At 51.4% G+C, this 17,913-nt stretch overlaps 1 protein-coding gene across 2 annotated transcripts; it reads left to right on the top strand.

Moving 5' to 3' along the window:
* Positions 1–4,920: 4,920 nt before the first annotated feature.
* On the top strand, positions 4,921–17,304 carry Hyou1 (hypoxia up-regulated 1). 2 transcript variants are annotated; one of them, XM_042682742.1, is made up of 27 exons: positions 4,956–4,989; positions 5,248–5,324; positions 5,942–6,038; positions 6,231–6,324; positions 6,502–6,580; positions 6,710–6,864; positions 6,985–7,061; positions 7,370–7,551; positions 7,765–7,880; positions 10,150–10,342; positions 10,489–10,623; positions 10,733–10,815; positions 10,891–11,023; positions 11,204–11,391; positions 11,662–11,800; positions 12,468–12,528; positions 12,719–12,798; positions 13,154–13,339; positions 13,463–13,635; positions 13,726–13,813; positions 13,924–14,046; positions 14,544–14,677; positions 14,808–14,892; positions 15,036–15,276; positions 15,362–15,412; positions 15,703–15,753; positions 15,863–17,304. In XM_042682742.1, exons 3-27 carry the CDS (start codon positions 5,948–5,950, stop codon positions 15,922–15,924), a joined length of 3,000 nt encoding a protein of 999 aa, XP_042538676.1. In that variant the 5' UTR covers positions 4,956–4,989; positions 5,248–5,324; positions 5,942–5,947; the 3' UTR covers positions 15,925–17,304. The 2 variants fall into 2 exon arrangements, with proteins under 2 accessions (XP_042538675.1, XP_042538676.1); XM_042682741.1 differs by lacking the exon at positions 5,248–5,324 and having other exon boundaries at positions 4,921–4,989.
* The last annotated feature ends 609 nt before the right edge of the window (positions 17,305–17,913 follow it).

The raw sequence follows: 17,913 nt of genomic DNA, 5'->3' as shown, positions 1-17,913 counted from the left end.
TTCTTTTGGTAGATTTTGAGCACTCCCTATTTCTGCAGTTGCACTAAACACCCCCTGTCTGGTCTTCGTCCATCCCACCAAAGATGGTCGGGGTCCGAGGAAAAGTTAAGTGCACTGCACTGCAGTGGGGAGACTATGGGATGCAACAGGGAGTCAAGTCAAGCAGGAACTCGTTTATTACCATACAGTAAGCACTTTTTAAAGCATAAGACTGCGTGGGAAGGGAGGAAAAGGAACCAACCAATCACTGTAAAGGTCACACCCTATCTTGCACCTAAGCTTCCAGGAGCTGTTTACACACTGAACATAAACAAATCCGGCTCTGCCCACTCAACTTCCTCAGCACCATCCTTGCTGCCTGTTTGCCCTACAACATCCCCCCCCCCAAAAAAAAAAAAAAAAAAAAACATGAGAGGCATAACAAACACATGGTCCTTGACCACTCCCCTTAGGAACAGACATACAAAGAACTGACAGAAGCCCGATTTCATGCAGCAAATTATAACTCACAAAGGGCGTTTGCTTTTCATGGAATATCCTTCTAAGGAAGTTGTGTCATTATCCCTGATGACAAATAGTTTCAAGGAGGTTAAAGTGTTATATGGAAACTCGATCAGGAGATACAGAGAAGCTACAATTTGAGAGGTCCAGTCAGGAGTCTTTATTAGGAGGCTGGTGATTGCAGATGGACTAGCATTCCAAATAACCTGTAGCCCTGAATGCAGTTATTACAAAGGCACAGAACACATCAAGGCAGATGTCACACAGTATGGGGACTAGCAAAGCTTGTTCTACCAGAGCAAGCTTTCTAGGGGGAACAATCAAGGACAGCTAAGGGCAAGTATTCTCTGTAGCAAAACTTTCCTGGAGCTAAGCAACTGATGACACGCCTGCAATTCAAAGAATATCGTCTCTGTATTACTTGACAACCCACAACACAGCTGCAGATCAAAGAAAGTCCTCTAACAGATCAAAGAAAGTCCTCTAACACCTCTAGAGTTCTTGGAACTGGGCGGAAATTCCCCATCATCTATTAAGAAGCCAAAATGATCATGAGGACAAGATGGCGTTACTTAGCTCCAGTATCCATATTTCCAAAGTTACTCTTTCTGGGGAAAAAACATAAAAGTTCTCTGGAAGTTAAATGAGCTCTGCACTCCCTCAACCTCTAATTAGACACTTTTCTGGGATGTGAAGCTACGTTACACTTGTCAGAACATACCCTAGAGTCTGTCTTCCTGGTTATACTTGTTTCTATCTAGGAACTTCAGTATAGTGAAGAAGTTAAACAGAAAATGAGGGCTGGGGGGCTGAGAAAGTGGCTCAGTGGTAGAGTGTTTGCCTTGCATGCCTGAGGCCCTGGGTTTGATTCCTCAACACCACATAAGCAGAAAAAAAAAGCCCGAAGTGGCATTGTGGCTCAAGTGGTAGAGCGCTAGCCTTGAGCTGAAGAGCTGAGGGACAGTGCCCAGGCCCAGAGTTCAGGCCCCACGACCGGACTCAAAAAAGAAAAGAAAATGAGGGCTGGGAAGGTGGCTCAGTGGTAGAGCGCTTGCCTTGCATGCCTGAGGCCCTGGGTTCGATTCCTCAGCACCACATAAGCAAAAAGCTGGAAGTGGTGCTGTGGCTCAAGTGGTAGAGACTTGAGCTGAAGAGCTGAGGGACAGCGCCCAAGCCCAGAGTTCAAGCCCCACGAACGGACCCAAAAAAAAAATAAACAGAAAAATGACTAAGTAAGCCAGGCGTAGGTGGCTCATGCCTGTAATCTTAGCTACTCAGGAAGCTGAGATCTGAGGATCATAGTTCAAAGCCAGTCCAGACAGGAAAGTCCATGACATTCTTATCTCCAATTAACCACCAGAAAACTGGAGGTGGCCACTGTGGTTCAAATGGTAGAGCTCTCGCCTTGTGCTGTAGAGCCGAGGAACAGCACCCAGGCCCAGAGTTCAAGGCCCACAACTGACCAAAAAAAACACAAATGCCTAAAAATATACTTTTAAGCTAGCATTTCAATTGTAACTTTGGTAATAATACTTTTCTAGGCATTCTATAAATGTAGGCGCTGAAAGTTTCACAAGAGAAAAAATATAATATGACATAGCAAAATATTAACAAAATGATCACAAAAATCTGATCTACATGAAAGTTTAGTGTGTATTAATTAAATATAATACTAAAGGTGATTTAATCTAGTAATGGAATTGTGGACAATTTCTTTTCTTTTTTTTTGTCAGTCATGGGGCTTGAACTCTGGGCCTAGGTGCTGTCCCTAGGTCTTCAGCTCAAGGCTAGTGCTCTACCACTAGAGCCACAGCACCACTTCTGGGTTTCTGAGTGGTTTATTGGATATTAAGAGTCTTACGGTCTTTCCTGCAGGACTGACTTTGAACTGAGATCCTCTGATCTCAGACTTCTGAGTAACTAGGATTACAGGCATGAGCCACCAGCGCCTGGCATGGATAGTGTCTTATCTTCCACTTTTCTTTAATAAATTTATAATCCTAAAAATATTATGGAAACAAAAAAATGTGAATCATCTGTTTTCTCCCTACATAAAGTTGCAACAAAATCAAACCTTTCAAGTCTTCCATGTGACTCAGGCACCATATATATATTTTATATATATATATATAATATATATACATATCTGTGTGTGTATGTATTTTTGTTTGTTTTTGGTTGTGGGGCTTGAACTCTGTGCCTGGATGCTGTCCCTCAGCTCTTCAGCTCAAGGCGAGCACTCTACCACTTTTTCTGTTTTTTTTTGGTCCGGTTGTGGGGCCTGAACTCTGGGTCTGGGCGCTGTCCCTCAGCTCTTCAGCTCAAGGCTAGCGCTCTACCACTTGAGCCACAGCGCCACTTCCGGCTTTTTTCTTATGTGGTGCTGTGGAATCGAACCCAGGGCCTCAGGCATGCAAGGCAAGTGCTCTACCACTGAGCCACCTTCCCAGCCCAGCACTCTACCACTTTGAGCCACAGCACCATTTCCAGTTTTCTGGTAGTTAATTGAACATAGACATTCCTCTGCTGGGCTGGCTTTGAACTATGATCGATCCTCAGATCAGCCTCCTGAGTAGCTAGGATTATAGGCATGAGCCACTGGTGCCTGGCTGTTTTGTTTTGTTTGTTTGTTTTTTAAGATCGGGCTGAATGTGAGGTCCCCCCCCCCCCCCCAGCCTGCCAAATGCACCACTCTGTTCAGCTCCTGTTGATTTTAATCTATTGTCTGTTTGGCTAACTTCAATGCACCTTTCTTCCCCAGGGTTTCTGCAGTGTCCAAGAAGGAAAGTCTCACAAGTTGTTCTGGATAAGATCAGTGCCTTTTCAGCCAAGGGCAATATGAATCAAGTGTTTTACATAAAATATTTTTCCATTGTTCCCTAATTCCTTCTTTGAAACATTATTCTCCTCTCTGGACAGAGAACAAAACAGGCAACTCCCCAGAGCACTGAACACCTGCTGCACCTCCCAGGGGGACAGATATCTAGGCTAAAAATGGTAACTGCAGCAAAACAGCTCCCATCAGGATATTCTGGGGGTGGAAGCCCCTGCTTCCTGGGAACAAGGGAGACTTATTCTCCCATTTTGCAGCCATCCAATGGGGTTTTTGTTTTTGTACCCATTGGTGCCTGGCTGTTTTGTTGGTGGTGGTAGTAGTAACAGGGTTTGTTGGCACTTTACTCCTCAAGCCACACTTCAGTTTGTCTTGCTCCTTGGTTAATTGAAAATAGTCTTATGGACTTTTTTTTTGTTTTGGTCAGTCTGGCTTTGACCCTCGATCCTCCGATCTTGGCCTTTGAGTAGTTAGGATTACGGATGAGTGATATGCACCCTACCATATTATAATTTTAAGCTAACTTCTTTTATTTCTATCAATTTCCCTACCACCTGAATAGTAAAGTATGTTTTTTTAAATTTGTTAGGGATGGAAATTTACCAAAAAACAAAAAAAAGCTACACAAGGGCTCTACAAGTGAGCCACACCCCCAGGCCTGCACTGTTCTAGAAACACAGTGGACCTCTCCGCGGTACTACCAACTAGGTTTCTCTTCTGCTGTCTTCACTTACGCCTGAGGAAAAACGTAGAGGAACAGATGTGAGCTCGGTAAGCGAGCTGGGGCTGCACAAGCCCTGACCAGGACGCCTCGTGCCTTGAGGCAGGAGACCAGGTGCAGCTTTAGGGCGGAGGACGGTGATAAACCTCACCGTGTAATGACCCAGTGAAGGGAGAGGGAAATGCCACACAGAGAGGGAACAGGCTGTTCTAATTCTGTGACCTACGCAGTCATAAAGGGACCGGGAAAAGACCTGGTGGCACAAAACACACAGAAGGTGGCGCGCATATGCTCAGTCAGACCTACTGAAAGTCTGGAATATTCCTTCTCGGGAAGGAAAACGGGGCTCAGGGTCCAGGCCGGAAGTTGTGCCGGGAAACTAGGCCACTCTCCGAGCCGTCGCCAAACATCGCTCGCGCGGCTCGTTTCCTCAATGGATGTCCAGCCAGTACCGTCCGGGGCAAGCGCTTGTTTGACGTGGCTGCGGAGGGGATGCTGCCCATTCCCACGCCTGGGAGCGGGGGGGGGGGGCTCCCCCCGGTGGCCACCGGATCGACCGTGCACCCGGCTTGATCTCATCGAGGGTCACTCCACGGCCTAGGCAGAGTGACGCTTCCAGCACCCCCGAGGCTCGGAAAGATCCCGCGGGCTCCCAGGGGGAGGAAGGAATGGAACGCGCCGGCCTGTGACGTGGCCCAATCCCCGGCCGGCGCCAGTGATGGAGTCCCCCTCCAACTGGTGGACTGGCCCTGAGGTCGCCGTAGGGGCGGGGCGTCTGCCAAAGCCGGGGAGGGCCTAGGACGTGGACCAATGAGAGCGCGCGCCGGGCGGCGAGGGGGCGGGGCCGGGCGCGCGGCGCAGGACCGGACGGTGGAGGCGCCAATGAGCGTGCGCCGCGTCCGGGGCCGGCTGGTGCGCGAGGCGCCGCGGAGAGGTTGGTGGCCAATGTAACAGTTTGCAAACCGAGGGGAGTTGTGAAGGGCGCGAGCCGGGGCAGCGCTGCTGGCCTCGTGGGCACGTCGGCGCTGCGTTGGTCTCGGAGCGGGGGCCGCAGGAGCAGGGGCTTGAGAGGTAGCGGGAGCGGAGTGGCGGGCCGGCCGCCGCTCCGGAGGGCGACGGCGTGCGAGCTCCGGGGGCGGGTCGTTTGTGGGAGTGAGGGCCGCACGGACGCCGGTGCGTTTGGCTCCTGCAGTTCGAGATCGGCCGCCCGCACGAGCTCGGAGTAGGCCCGGATCCGATTCCGGGAGTGGGAGCCTCGGCCTCGGCCAGGTGAGACTTAGGTGAACACCGGGTACCCGATCCCGTCGGGCGAGTGACCTTACAGCTCCCCGCACGGCGGCTGCGTGGGCAGCAGGGCCGAGCGCGGGGTGGGGAAGCGGAGGGGGGCGGGACAGCCGCTGGGATGCCGGGGAGACGGGCCTGATAACGTCTTCGCCACCCCAACGTCATCACCTCTCAGTTCCTGTCCAGGCCCAGCCTGGTGCTCCCAGCCACCGGCGGAGCTCCAGGTGTGGGGAGGCAAGCTGAGCCCTTGCAGGGGTCCGTGTGCCCCGCGCCAGGGGTCTGGCAGCTCGCACAGGGCTGTGGTGGGTCAGTTACAAGGCTGTGCAGCTGAGGGAAGGCCCTGTCCTCCTCCCCGCTGTACTGTTACCTTCCTTGTTTAGCGAGCTCAGGACCTGTACTCTTGTCAGGGCTCTTCTGTAGACACTCCAGGGGAGGATTAGAATGGGCATAACTTATCTGGAGGAAGGGAAGGGATTGATATAAGCTGTTCTGGCTAAGTGAGGATGTAATAGGCACGAAATCTTACAGCTTCTTATTTGTGGGATATGGTTCAGTGTCTTTCCCTTGGAGCATTCACTTACCCTGTATTTTCCTCTTCTAAGGGTACAATGGCAGTAACAGTCAGAAGACAGAGGCCAAGGAGGCTAGCCTGTTGGGCCTTGATGGCTATCCTCTTGGCAGATCTCTTGGCACTGAGCGGTATGTATCTAACAGAGGTGTCAAAGAATACATGAAGGGTGGGGAGAGGGCTTGAGGCTCCTGGTCCTGTCTGTAGAGTTACTGGACCTAGACTTTTACCTTTGTCTTTGCCATCTTTCTCCTCAGAAAGTCAGATGCCTCTTGGGAAGGTGGGGAAAGAGGGTCTCATTGACAATCCTTTTTTCCCTTCAGACACATTGGCTGTGATGTCTGTGGACCTGGGCAGTGAATCCATGAAAGTGGCTATCGTCAAACCTGGAGTGCCCATGGAGATCGTCTTGAACAAGTGAGAGCAGCCCAGGAGTCAGGGTGGCAATGAGGGTACCTGGGTTGGGGGGCAGTGCTGTTTCTTGGTAATGCCCACTACACACATTGATATTTGAGTGATTGATTGTTGGGTCTTGAGGTGCCCGGTGTCACACCCTGCTGTAAGCACCTGGACCTAATTTTTCCTTTTGCTCAGGGAATCTCGGAGGAAAACCCCAGTCATGGTGACCCTGAAAGAAAACGAAAGGTTCTTTGGAGATAGTGCAGCAGGCATGGTGAGTTACCAGTCCTGTTTGCCAGGTCGGTGGACTCAAGATACTATGCCCTTACATCTGTGCTATAAGAGGCAGGCGGTGCTGAGGTTGGCCAGCTTACCACCTTGCTTGTTCTTCACTTCCTCTCAGGCCATCAAGAACCCAAAGGCTACGCTACGTTACTTCCAGCATCTCCTAGGGAAGCAGGCTGATAACCCTCATGTAGCCCTGTATCGAACTCGCTTCCCCGAGCACGAACTAAACATTGACCCACAGAGGCAGACTGTGCGCTTCCAGATCAGCCAGTGAGTGGTTCAGTGGGAAATGCAGCCTCGGCCCTCCTGAGTTTTCTGTTGGCGTGTGTTCATGATTGTCCTGCCTTCGTGTTTGTCTTTCTTTGTCTCAACTCTTCCTCCTCCCCTCAGGCAGCTGCAGTTCTCACCCGAGGAGGTGCTGGGCATGGTTCTCAACTATTCTCGTTCCCTGGCTGAAGACTTTGCAGGTGAGTGCCATGAAGGGGCTGTGGCTGCCAGGCTTCCCAGATCTAATGCAGGGACTCTCAAGTGGGGGTACAATCAGGGAACATTCAACAATGTTTGAAAACATACTTGGTTGTCACTACATACCTTAGCCAGGGATAAGTTCTTGGTTTCTAGTGTGCAGACCTCAAGAATGCTGCTGAGCATCCTGCAATGTGCAGGCCATCCCCCAACAACAGAACTGTTTGTCCCCAAGTGCCAGTAGTGGCGAGGCTGGAAACCTGGTCCGAGGTTTGGAACTGGTGTGACCCTATTTTGTTGTCCTTTGTAGAGCAGCCTATCAAGGATGCAGTGATCACTGTGCCAGCCTTCTTCAACCAGGCTGAGCGTAGGGCTGTGCTGCAGGCTGCCCGAATGGCTGGCCTCAAAGTGCTGCAGCTCATCAATGACAACACTGCCACTGCCCTCAGCTATGGTGTCTTCCGCCGGAAAGACATCAACACCACTGCACAGGTAAGCCAAGAAGGCCAGACATACTGGGTGCTGGGTCTGAGGATGGAGGCCCCCTGTTTTGTTTGCATCTCCTTTGCATAGCTAACCTTGGGCAAAATGTGGCAGCAGCCTCCTGTGGCTCCCCATAGAACTACTTGGTTTTATGATGAGAGTTGGTGGCCCCTTGAATGCAGGCAGGTGGATTCTGTGACAGTGCGTTTGGTGTCTCCACAGAACATCATGTTCTATGATATGGGCTCAGGCAGCACCGTGTGTACCATCGTGACCTATCAAACAGTGAAGACTAAGGATGCTGGAATGCAACCACAGCTGCAGATCCGGGGAGTGGGGTAAGTGGATGTTGGGAGGAGGGCTTCCTATTAAGACCCTTAAGGTTAGAGGGGTCTTCCTGGAGTACAGCTGCCTCCCTGCTATGTGTGAGAATGGCTCCCCTGAGCAAAGGATCAGTCACCATAAAGGACCACTTGCAAAGAGTCAGGGAAAGCAGGAGAGAAGGGAGGAGGACAGTTGGAACTTTTTTTTTGGGTTGGTCATGGGGCCTGAACTCTGGGCCTGGGCGCTGTCCCTCAGCTCTTCAGCTCAAGGCTAGCCTTCTATAGCTTGAGCCATAGTGCCACTTCTGGCTTTTTCTGCTTATGTGGTGCTGTGGAATCGAACCCAGGGCCTCATGAATACAAGGCAAGCACTCTACCACTGAGCCATCTTCCCAGTCCTACAGGGAACTTCTTTTTTTTTTTTTTGACGGTTGTAGGACTTGAACTCTGGGCCTGGGCGCTGTCCCTCAGCTCTTCAGCTCAAGGCGAGCGCTCTACCACTTGAGCTACAGTGCCACTTCCAGTTTTCTAGTGGTTTATTGGAGATAGGAGTCTCACGGTCTCTCCTGCCCGGGCTGGCTTTGAACCTCGATCCTCAGATCTCAGCCTCCTGAGTAGCTAGGATTACAGACGTGAGCCACCAGCGCCCGGCTTACAGGGAACTTCTTAAAACTTATTCTAAAGAGGAGCTGGGAAGGTGGCTTAGTGGTAGAGCACTTGCCTTGCATGCCTGAGGCCCTGGGTTCGATTCCTCAGCACCACATAAGGAAAAAGCTGGAAGTGGCGCTGTGGCCCAAGTGGTAGAGCGCTAGCCTAGAGCTGAGGGACAGCGCCCAGGCCCAGAGTTAAGACCCTAAGACTGGACCCCCCTCAAAAGAAAAGAAAAAAACTTATTCTAAAGAAATACATGAGCCTTTGGTCACTTTTGGCTTTATCCATTTTATCACATCCAGTTTATCACCATTTTTTTTTTTTTTTTTTTTTGGTCCGGTCGTGGGGCCTGAACTCTGGGCCTGGGCGCTGTCCCTCAGCTCTTCAGCTCAAGGCTAGTGCTCTACCACTTGAGCCACAGCGCCACTTCTGGCTTTTTTCTTTTTTGCTTATGTGGTGCTGAGGAATCGAACCCAGGGCCTTGAGCATGCAAGGCAAGCGCTCTACCACTGAGCCACCTTCCCAGCCCTTTATCACCATTTTCTTAGACTCATCTTTTTCTTTTTTTTTTTTTTTTTAATTTTTTCTATCTTTACCAGTGTTACCCTAGACCAAGCTGCTAGTGCCTAAAGAGTTTTAAAAGATGTGCTGTTTCTACTGACTTTCCCTTTCAATTCTTCCTCCATATTGCAGGGAAAATGCTGATCTAGGGGCTGAGGTAGCGGTGAGGTAGTAGAGCACTTGCCTAGTGTTCATGACATACTAGGTTTGGTTCTCAGCACTTAAGTAAACAAAGCAAATCTGATTCTAACCTGTTTCATTAAAGCTTTTCCTTTACCTGAGCCTTGCCTCCCGCACCTATCTCTAATTAAGCTCTGCACCCCAGCACATCTGTCCTCATTTGGAGCCTGCCATTGTCTCTCCTACCGCAAGGTCTCTACAGACACTGTTCTCTCTGTCCAAAACATCTTTCCTTCTCTTCACTTAGCCCTAGCTCCTGTGGAGATTTCAGTTCTGACATCACTTCTACAAGGAAGCTTTCCCAGGCATTCCTAAGTAGTGCAAACCTCCCTGTTGAGTTCAGCTAGCCTTGTCTAATACTCCTTTATGAACAGGTTCCCCCCTTCCCCCGGCCCACCGGGGCCTGGGCACTGTACCTGAGCTTCTTTTGCTCAAGGCTAGCACTCTATCCCTTGAGCCACAGTGCCACTTCCAGCTTTTTTCTGTTTATATGTTACTGAGGAATTGAACCCGGGATTCATGCATGCTAGGCACGTACTCTACCACTAAGCCACATTCCCAGCCCAAAACACAAGGTTATTATTTTACATTTACTAGGTTATTCAACTGCTAGATTATAAGGTTCTTGATGGAAGGGGCCCTGCCACTCCTCATCCCTTCTGTACATTTGTATTCTGAGAAACAAATAATGTGTAGTAAATACTGTTGAGTGAGTGGGTGGATGAACTGCTACTGGGGGTATCCAGTGTGGGGTGAAGAGTTGGGCATAGAGTGGGTTTTCACATTTGGGGTTACAGGGTTTCTGAAACAATGGCAAGATGCCATGAGAGGCTCCTGGGCCAGTGGATGGACCCTGTGTCCTTACCCTTTCCCTGTTCCCTGTCCTGAACAGATTTGATCGTACACTTGGAGGCCTGGAGATGGAGCTTCGATTGCGGGAGCACCTGGCTGGGCTTTTCAATGAACAGCGCAAGGGTCAGAGAGCTAAGGATGTGCGGGAGAACCCTCGAGCCATGGCCAAGCTGCTGCGGGAAGCCAATAGGCTCAAAACGGTCCTGAGTGCCAACGCCGACCATATGGCCCAGGTACCCACATGAAGCTGGTAGTGGGCAAGTTTGCTCTATCCAGAGGGTGGAAGATCCTGCCACCTTCCCACAGTCCTGTTCCTTTGGGTTCAGTCAACAGGGTCTATCTGGGCAACCCCCTCCTGACTCTCGTCCTTCTCCCCTAGATCGAGGGCCTGATGGATGATGTGGACTTCAAGGCAAAAGTGACTCGAGTGGAGTTTGAGGAGCTGTGTGCAGACTTGTTTGAGCGGGTGCCTGGGCCTGTCCAGCATGCCCTCCAGAGTGCTGAGATGAGCTTGGTGAGAGCCTGGCGGGCAGGGGTGCCCGGAGGCAGTTGGTAGGGGAAGGGTCAGTGTTGAGGAAGAACATGCCCTGCTTGTACCTCACCTGGCCACCTTCCTTCTGCAGGATGAGATCGAGCAAGTGATCCTGGTGGGTGGGGCTACTCGGGTCCCCAAGGTTCAAGAGGTGCTGCTGAAGGCTGTGAGGAAGTGAGTATAGCAGCTGGGCATGGGACCTCGCTCTTCAGGCTGGGTGGATGGTGCTGAAGCTTGGGACTCTTGCAGGGAGGAGCTGGGGAAGAGCATCAATGCTGATGAAGCAGCCGCCATGGGGGCTGTGTACCAAGCCGCTGCACTCAGCAAAGCCTTCAAGGTGAAGCCGTTTGTGGTCCGCGACGCCGTGGTCTACCCCATCCTGGTGAGTACGCTTGTCTGATGAGCTCAGAAGCTCCCTTTGCTTCTATCAGTGGGATCTCACTTTCTGTCCATTGGAGCCTGTCCCCTTGGTCTTTCTGCCACAAGAGATCCCTGCTGTCCCATCCCCACTCCAGAACGCGCTGTGGCTCCTCAGTGTGCCTCTTCTTTGCTGGCTGTGTAGGTGGAGTTCACAAGGGAGGTGGAGGAGGAGCCTGGGGTTCACAGCCTGAAGCACAACAAACGCGTGCTCTTTTCCCGCATGGGGCCCTACCCTCAACGCAAAGTCATCACCTTTAACCGCTACAGCCATGATTTCAACTTCCACATCAACTATGGTGACCTGGGCTTCCTGGGGCCTGAGGATCTTCGGTGAGGGGCGGGGGGACAGAATGGGAACTCCTGGGAGGTGGGGGGAGTGGCTACTAGATGACTTGAGGATTTGTGGGAGGGGGCTATGGAGCCTGCGGGACTGAAATAGGAACTAGGCTGTAGGGTGAGGGTCAGTTTATAGGCGTCAGCCAGAGTTCTTTGTCCTCAGTGTGTCCTTAGGTAGGGCCCCTGGCTTCTTGTGCCAGGATGCTGTTTGGGATTGGAGGTGAGCACGTGTTCTCCTCAAACTCTTCTTTCCCTTCCACCTAGGGTATTTGGTTCCCAGAATCTGACCACGGTGAAGCTAAAGGGCGTGGGTGAAAGCTTCAAGAAATATCCTGACTACGAGTCCAAGGGCATCAAGGCCCACTTCAACCTGGATGAGAGTGGCGTGCTCAGTCTAGACAGGGTGAGAGCACGAGGGTCCCTGTGCCGAGTAGGGACCAGTACCCTGCTGGCTTTCCCAGGGCAGATCCCACGTGATAAACACAGTGGGTTTTGGAATTGCGTCTGTCTTGGATCTAAACAGAGCTGACCAGGAGTCCGGCATGAACCTTCTCATGGCCCATATGTAGGCATTAAAACTTGCTTAAGAGGAACCTATTAGAATGGCTGAGAAATATCCTCTCTCACACACACACATCCTTTTATTTTTTGTCGGTCATGGAGTCTGAACTCTGGGCCTGGATGTTGTCGCTCAACTCTTCAGCTCAAGGCTAACACTCTACCACTTGAGCTACAGAGCCACTTCGGCTTTTTCTGCGAACCCAGGGCCTCATGCATGCAAGGCAAGCACTCTACCACTGAGTCACCTTCCCAGCCCGAGAAACCCATTTTTGAAGAACAATTCTGGGTTGTCTTTTGGTACACACACTGGGAACTGGTGTCCCGTACTGTTGCTGGGGGGAGACATGGAGGAATCAGGGCTCTTAATTGAAAGGGTTGGGTGACCATCTGGGAGCTCTAAGGCAAGCCAGGTGAGAGTACCGTACAGCTGCAGACCGCTGTGCACTTGCAGGGTTTGTGGTGATGCACGGCTTAGCATGTGCAGCTCTTGAATGTGAACCTATTTTCAGGTTGAGTCTGTCTTTGAGACCCTAGTGGAGGACAGTCCAGAAGAGGAATCTACTCTAACCAGTAAGATGAGCATGTGTGCCTCTGTGTGTGTGTGTGAGTGTGCGTGTGCGCGCGCACGCGCGCGCATGCATCTGTGGAGAGAGAAATTTGACAAGGTGGAAATTTGACAAGGTGGATGGGCCATTGCCTTGGTCAGGAAGTTGACTCACTGCTTGATCCCCCGTGAGTCTGTATGCTTCCTTCTCCCTAGAACTCGGCAACACCATTTCCAGCCTGTTTGGAGGTAGTACCACGCCAGACTCAAAGGAGAATGGTACTGATGCTGTCCAGGTAAGCACTGGAGCAGGTAGCTACAACCAAGGCGAGAAGTCTGGTAGGCATCCAAGCTGTCTGGGAGTTGATGGCCCTTAAGTTCAGCCCATGCCCGGTTAGCCATGCCCTCATCATTCTCCTCTGGACACAGAAGCCAGTCCTAAACTTCAGAGCCCAAGGCCCATTTCCCAGACAATCCCTTCACCACTTAGACTGCTATAGTCCAGACAGCCCCTGGGGTCCTCTAGTTGTCCTCTGCACCCAGCAGTGTCCTGAGAGGTGATCTCTTCTAAGCAGAGTAACTTGCATAGCCAAGCCAGGCCTCCAGGTTCTGCTGGTGACACTGCTGTGAGTCCGTGGCACTGTCTCCTAGGAAGAAGAGGAGACCCCTGCTGAGGGGAGCAAGGACGAGCCTGGGGAGCAGGCAGAGCTCAAGGAAGAAGCTGAAGTCCCAGCAGAGGATACCTCTCAGCCCCCACCTACGGAGCCCAAGGGAGATGCAACTCCTGAGGGAGAGAAGCCCACTGAAAAGGAAACCGGGCACAAAGATGAGGCCCAGGTGAGCGGAGAAAGGCCAGTGGAAACTGGGATTAAGGGACCAGATGGAAGCCATCTTTGTTCCTTGGCCTTTGAAGAAGGAAAGGCAAAGCTTTTTCTGACATCCTCAACTCTTCCCACCCAGAAGCCCAACGAGAAGGGCGAGGCAGGGCCTGAGGGTGCTCCTACGGCCCCTGAGGAAGAAAAGAAGCAGAAGCCTGCCCGGAAGCAGAAAATGGTAGAGGAGATCGGTGTAGAGCTGGTGGTTTTGGACCTGCCTGACTTGCCAGAGGAGGAGCTGGCTCGTTCTGTGCAGAAGTAAGTGGTGTGTGTATGTGTTGAATTAAGTCTGTAGGAGTTGAGTTCCAACCCACCCTCTCCCTCACGTCTGCCTCTCCTTTCCCACAGACTTGAAGATTTGACCTTCCGAGACCTAGAGAAGCAGGAACGAGAGAAAGCTGCTAACAGTTTGGAAGCTTTCATCTTTGAAACCCAGGTTGGCAGGTTGGGGACCATGCCCCTGGCCTCCTGGAAGTTGGGTAGGGGGCATCTCTCTCTGAGCCTTGCCCTTGGGCTCATGGCATGCATGCATTTGTCCCCTCCTAGGACAAGCTGTACCAGCCTGAGTACCAGGAAGTGTCCACTGAGGAACAGCGTGAGGAGATCTCTCAGAAACTCAGTACCGTGTCCGCCTGGTTGGAGGACGAGGGCTTTGAGGCCACCACTGTGGTGAGGAGGTGCCCAGGATATGATGGGATGGAAGCTTTTGCCTTCCTTTCTCAGGGTCAGAAAGAGGAGAGCCTGAGGTATGAGGCCATAAAGAAAAATGCAAGAGCTGGGCGCCGGTGGCTCACACCTGTAATCCTAGCTACTCAGGGGCTGAAATCTGAGAATCACGGTTCAAAGGCAGCCCAGGCAGGAAAGTCTATGAGACTCTTACCTCCAATAAACTGGAAGTGTGCTGTGGCTCAAGTGGTAGAGCGCTTGCCTTGAGCTGAAGAGCTGAGGGACAGCGCTCAGGCCCAGAGTTCAAGCCCCACAACCAACGAAAAACAAGAAAAAAAGATGCAAGGGGGCTAGAGGTGTGTGTCAGTGGTGGAGACCTTGCCTAGCAAGCACAAGATCCTGTGTCCAAACTCCAGTACAAAAACAAAATCAGGATGCGGGACTTTTCCAGGGCTTTTGCCATCCTTTCAGCTCCTCTCCGTACCCCTGTTGTCCCTCAGATGCTGAAGGAGAAGTTGACTGAGCTGAAGAAGCTATGCCAGGGTCTGTTCTTTCGGGTGGAAGAGCGCAAGAAATGGCCCGAACGGCTGTCTGCCCTGGACAATCTCCTCAACCATTCCAGCATGTTCCTCAAGTGAGTAGCCTCTACACCCTTTCTTCCCTAGTTCCTACCAAGGCCACAGCTCTGATTCCTGTCAGCCTCACATTCCCCCACCCCAGTCTTTTCTGCCCCCTGAGCTGACTGTCTCCTGTCTGGCATCCAGGGGCGCCCGGCTCATTCCAGAGATGGACCAGATCTTTACTGAGGTGGAGATGACGACACTGGAGAAAGTCATCAATGAGACCTGGGTAATCATTGTGTGAATGTAGTACTGGAGGTACCAAGGGTGGCAGGATGAGTTACAGTCCTCAGCTGGAGGCTGGGATGATTTCCTTGGAGCAGACATTTTCTCTGCCTAGCTACCCCTGAGTGATCCTGGCCTCATCCACAGGCCTGGAAGAACACAACTACTGCTGAGCAAGCCAAGCTTCCTGCCACTGAGAAGCCTGTGTTGCTCTCAAAAGACATCGAGGCCAAGATGATGGCCCTAGATCGTGAGGTACAGTATCTGCTCAATAAAGCCAAGTTTGCCAAACCCCGGCCACGGCCCAAGGACAAGAATGGCACCCGGACAGAACCTCCCGTCAATGCCAGTGCCAGTGACCAGGACGAGAAGGTCATCCCGCCAGCAGGTGAGGGCAGGGCGCCTGGCTCCTCGTCCCAGCGGGCTGGGAGAAAGCCTCCTTTTCCTGCAGCTTACTTCTCGTTTCCCTCCAGGCCAGACTGAAGAAGCAAAGCCCATTTCAGAACCTAAGAAAGTAGAGACTCGTGAGTTGGGGAAACTGGTTGTTGGGACAGAGACATTGCACTGGCCTGGGGTTGGCAATCTTGACGTGTCTAGATGGTCATTTGTGGTGCTGGGGATGTAACACAGGGCCTTGAACGTGCTCAACAAGAAATCTGTTGGAGCCACATCCCCAGACCTTGGCCTCTTAAAAAACAACTAAAAAAAAATTAAGCAAGAGACCAAATGTGGGCTGCACATTCTAAAATATTTACTAGCTGGCTATTGACAAGCCCTCCATTAACTTCTCCCTCTTGTTCCTTCCAAAACACAGGCTCTGAGCCAACAGACACTGAGCCTCTGGAGTTAGGAGGCCCTGGAGCAGGTGAGGGTGGGGCTGGGTATGTGCTGGGCAGCCTGGTGGGATTGAGAGAATAATCCCTGCAGAGAACTATTTGGTCTCACTGCCTCCCCTTCCCCCATTTTCCTAACAGAATCTGAACAGAAGGAACAGCCTTCAGGACAGAAGAGGCCTTTGAAGAATGATGAACTATAACCCTCATCTCCTCCTCCCCAATCCCCACTCATCCCCCACTTGTCTCCAGCCCCTTCTACCACCTCTATTTATTACACATTGGGGTGTGGGCAGGGGGTGGTCCTGCCCACAGGGCTAAAGTAACTTCTCTCTCACCTGGGGCAGGAGGGAGGCTGCTCACCATCTTCTGGAATAGCTCTGTGTTAAACCTGAACTGTTGGTTTCCAGACCTCCACCTCTTGGTCCCTACCTATCTGGCCCTGCATTTGGGGAAAAAAATCACTATTATGTCTTAATTCTTTGCCTCTGGGTCAGTGAGAGGATGGCTGCCAGAGGTGGAGGGGACCTAGTAGTGGACAGGACGTCAAGGGACACAGGAGAGTGTTCAGTCTTCTCTGGGCATCCTTCGCTTCTTTCCTCTTCCACCATGAAATCAATGTCCCATTTTGGCCAGTGTCTACAAAGCCTTGGTCACCACCTTTGGTTTCTGAGTGCCTGTCTATGCTTTTTCCCTCCAGGATCTTCTGTTTCCTAACCCTTCACCCAGTTCTTACCTGGCTCTTTCCACTGGGTCCCTTGGCTTCCTAGTACAGGAGGGCAGTTTTCTGTCTCTTACCTGACATCTCCCACCCAGACTGGCTTGTATTCCCACTGCCTGTTGCGACCCCTAGTGGCCAGAATATATGGGGAGCAGTCACTGCCCTCCAGGGAGTTGAGACATATCAAAGCCCTGCAGCCCTCCCCTGTGATTGTTGGGCCCTGGAAAACATGTAGAGTGTTTAGTGAGGATGCCAGTAGCCTGCAGGCACTCAAAATCCTTATCTGCCCAGTACCCCAGGTTTCTGTAACTACCTTTTTCCCTTCTTCCTTTTGCCCCTCCCAAATAGAGCCTTTCCCTTACCCCTTACCCACTGGGCTGACCAAAATGTGCTTTCTACTGTGAGCCCCTGTCCCAAGACGGGGATGGAGAGACAATGTGTGAATGTAAAACTGTCACCTCATTCGGAGGCAGGCTGTGGGTAAAGGGTGAGGGTCAGGTTTGGCCTGCCTTGTGTGTTACTCTGCTGGGGCGGTCAGGGGAGCTCTTTACCCACAATGCCAATGCCTAGGGAACCTGTCCTCCAGTATTCCGTCTGTGGCAGAGCTAGGGCTGCCACCCTCTCTGGGACAAAAGCTAACCCAGTTGTGTCATTCTGCCTTCTTTCCACTCCTCCTCCTCCCCCCTTTTTTTTTCTTTTGCCACATTGGCAGAGAGGGACCTTCAGGTCCCACCACCTCACTTTCTGTAAGTTTTGAGTCCCTTCATTAGAGCGTGAGGCTGGTTGGACAGGTTTGAATCAAATTGTACTTTGCTCCATTGTTAATTGAGAAACTTTCAATAAAATATTCTTTTCTACAGTTTTTGTGCTTTGTATTTTTAAAATGTGTTTCTTGGAAATAATACATTTCAGAATAACTGCATATTTAATATGCAAAGAGGTATAGTAAAACTAACTGTAGGCCAGGTATGGTGTGATGTGAGCTCTTACCTGAAAAAGGCAAAGCAGTGCCTACCTAGGAAGGGCAAAGCCCTGAGTTCAAACCCCAGTCCTGCCAAAGTAAGCTTTACTACTACAGCAAAGACCAGGTGTGGTGGCTCATACTTGTTTGTAATCCAAGGTTCTTGGAGGCAAAGATCGGGAGATAGCAGTTTAAAGTCAGTCTGAGCAGAGTCCACAGAGGTAGGGTTTAGAGAAGTGCTTCCGAGAAAGATGCGTCCAGGATTAGCAGTTGACTGGAGAGCGCGGTCCCTGAAATAGCGTGTGCGCCTCGGAAAGTTGTCAGTTCTGCTGAGAGCGCATTGCTTTCCTACAGAAAACACCTCCTCGAGGGAACAGGGATTGCCAGCCCTCAGGATTCCGCAGCTGTCTGGCGGAGCAGGAAGCACGCAGAAGGAGGTCCTTAGTCGCGGTTTGGGGGTGCTTGGCCCCCAAAGGGAGCACCATCCCCATTCCAGGAGCACCGAGACGC

Source organism: Dipodomys spectabilis, unplaced genomic scaffold (genome assembly GCF_019054845.1).
Source record: "Dipodomys spectabilis isolate Male_0828 unplaced genomic scaffold, ASM1905484v1 ptg000076l, whole genome shotgun sequence".
NCBI lineage: Eukaryota > Metazoa > Chordata > Mammalia > Rodentia > Heteromyidae > Dipodomys > Dipodomys spectabilis.
This window is presented reverse-complemented; position numbering and strand designations above follow the sequence as displayed.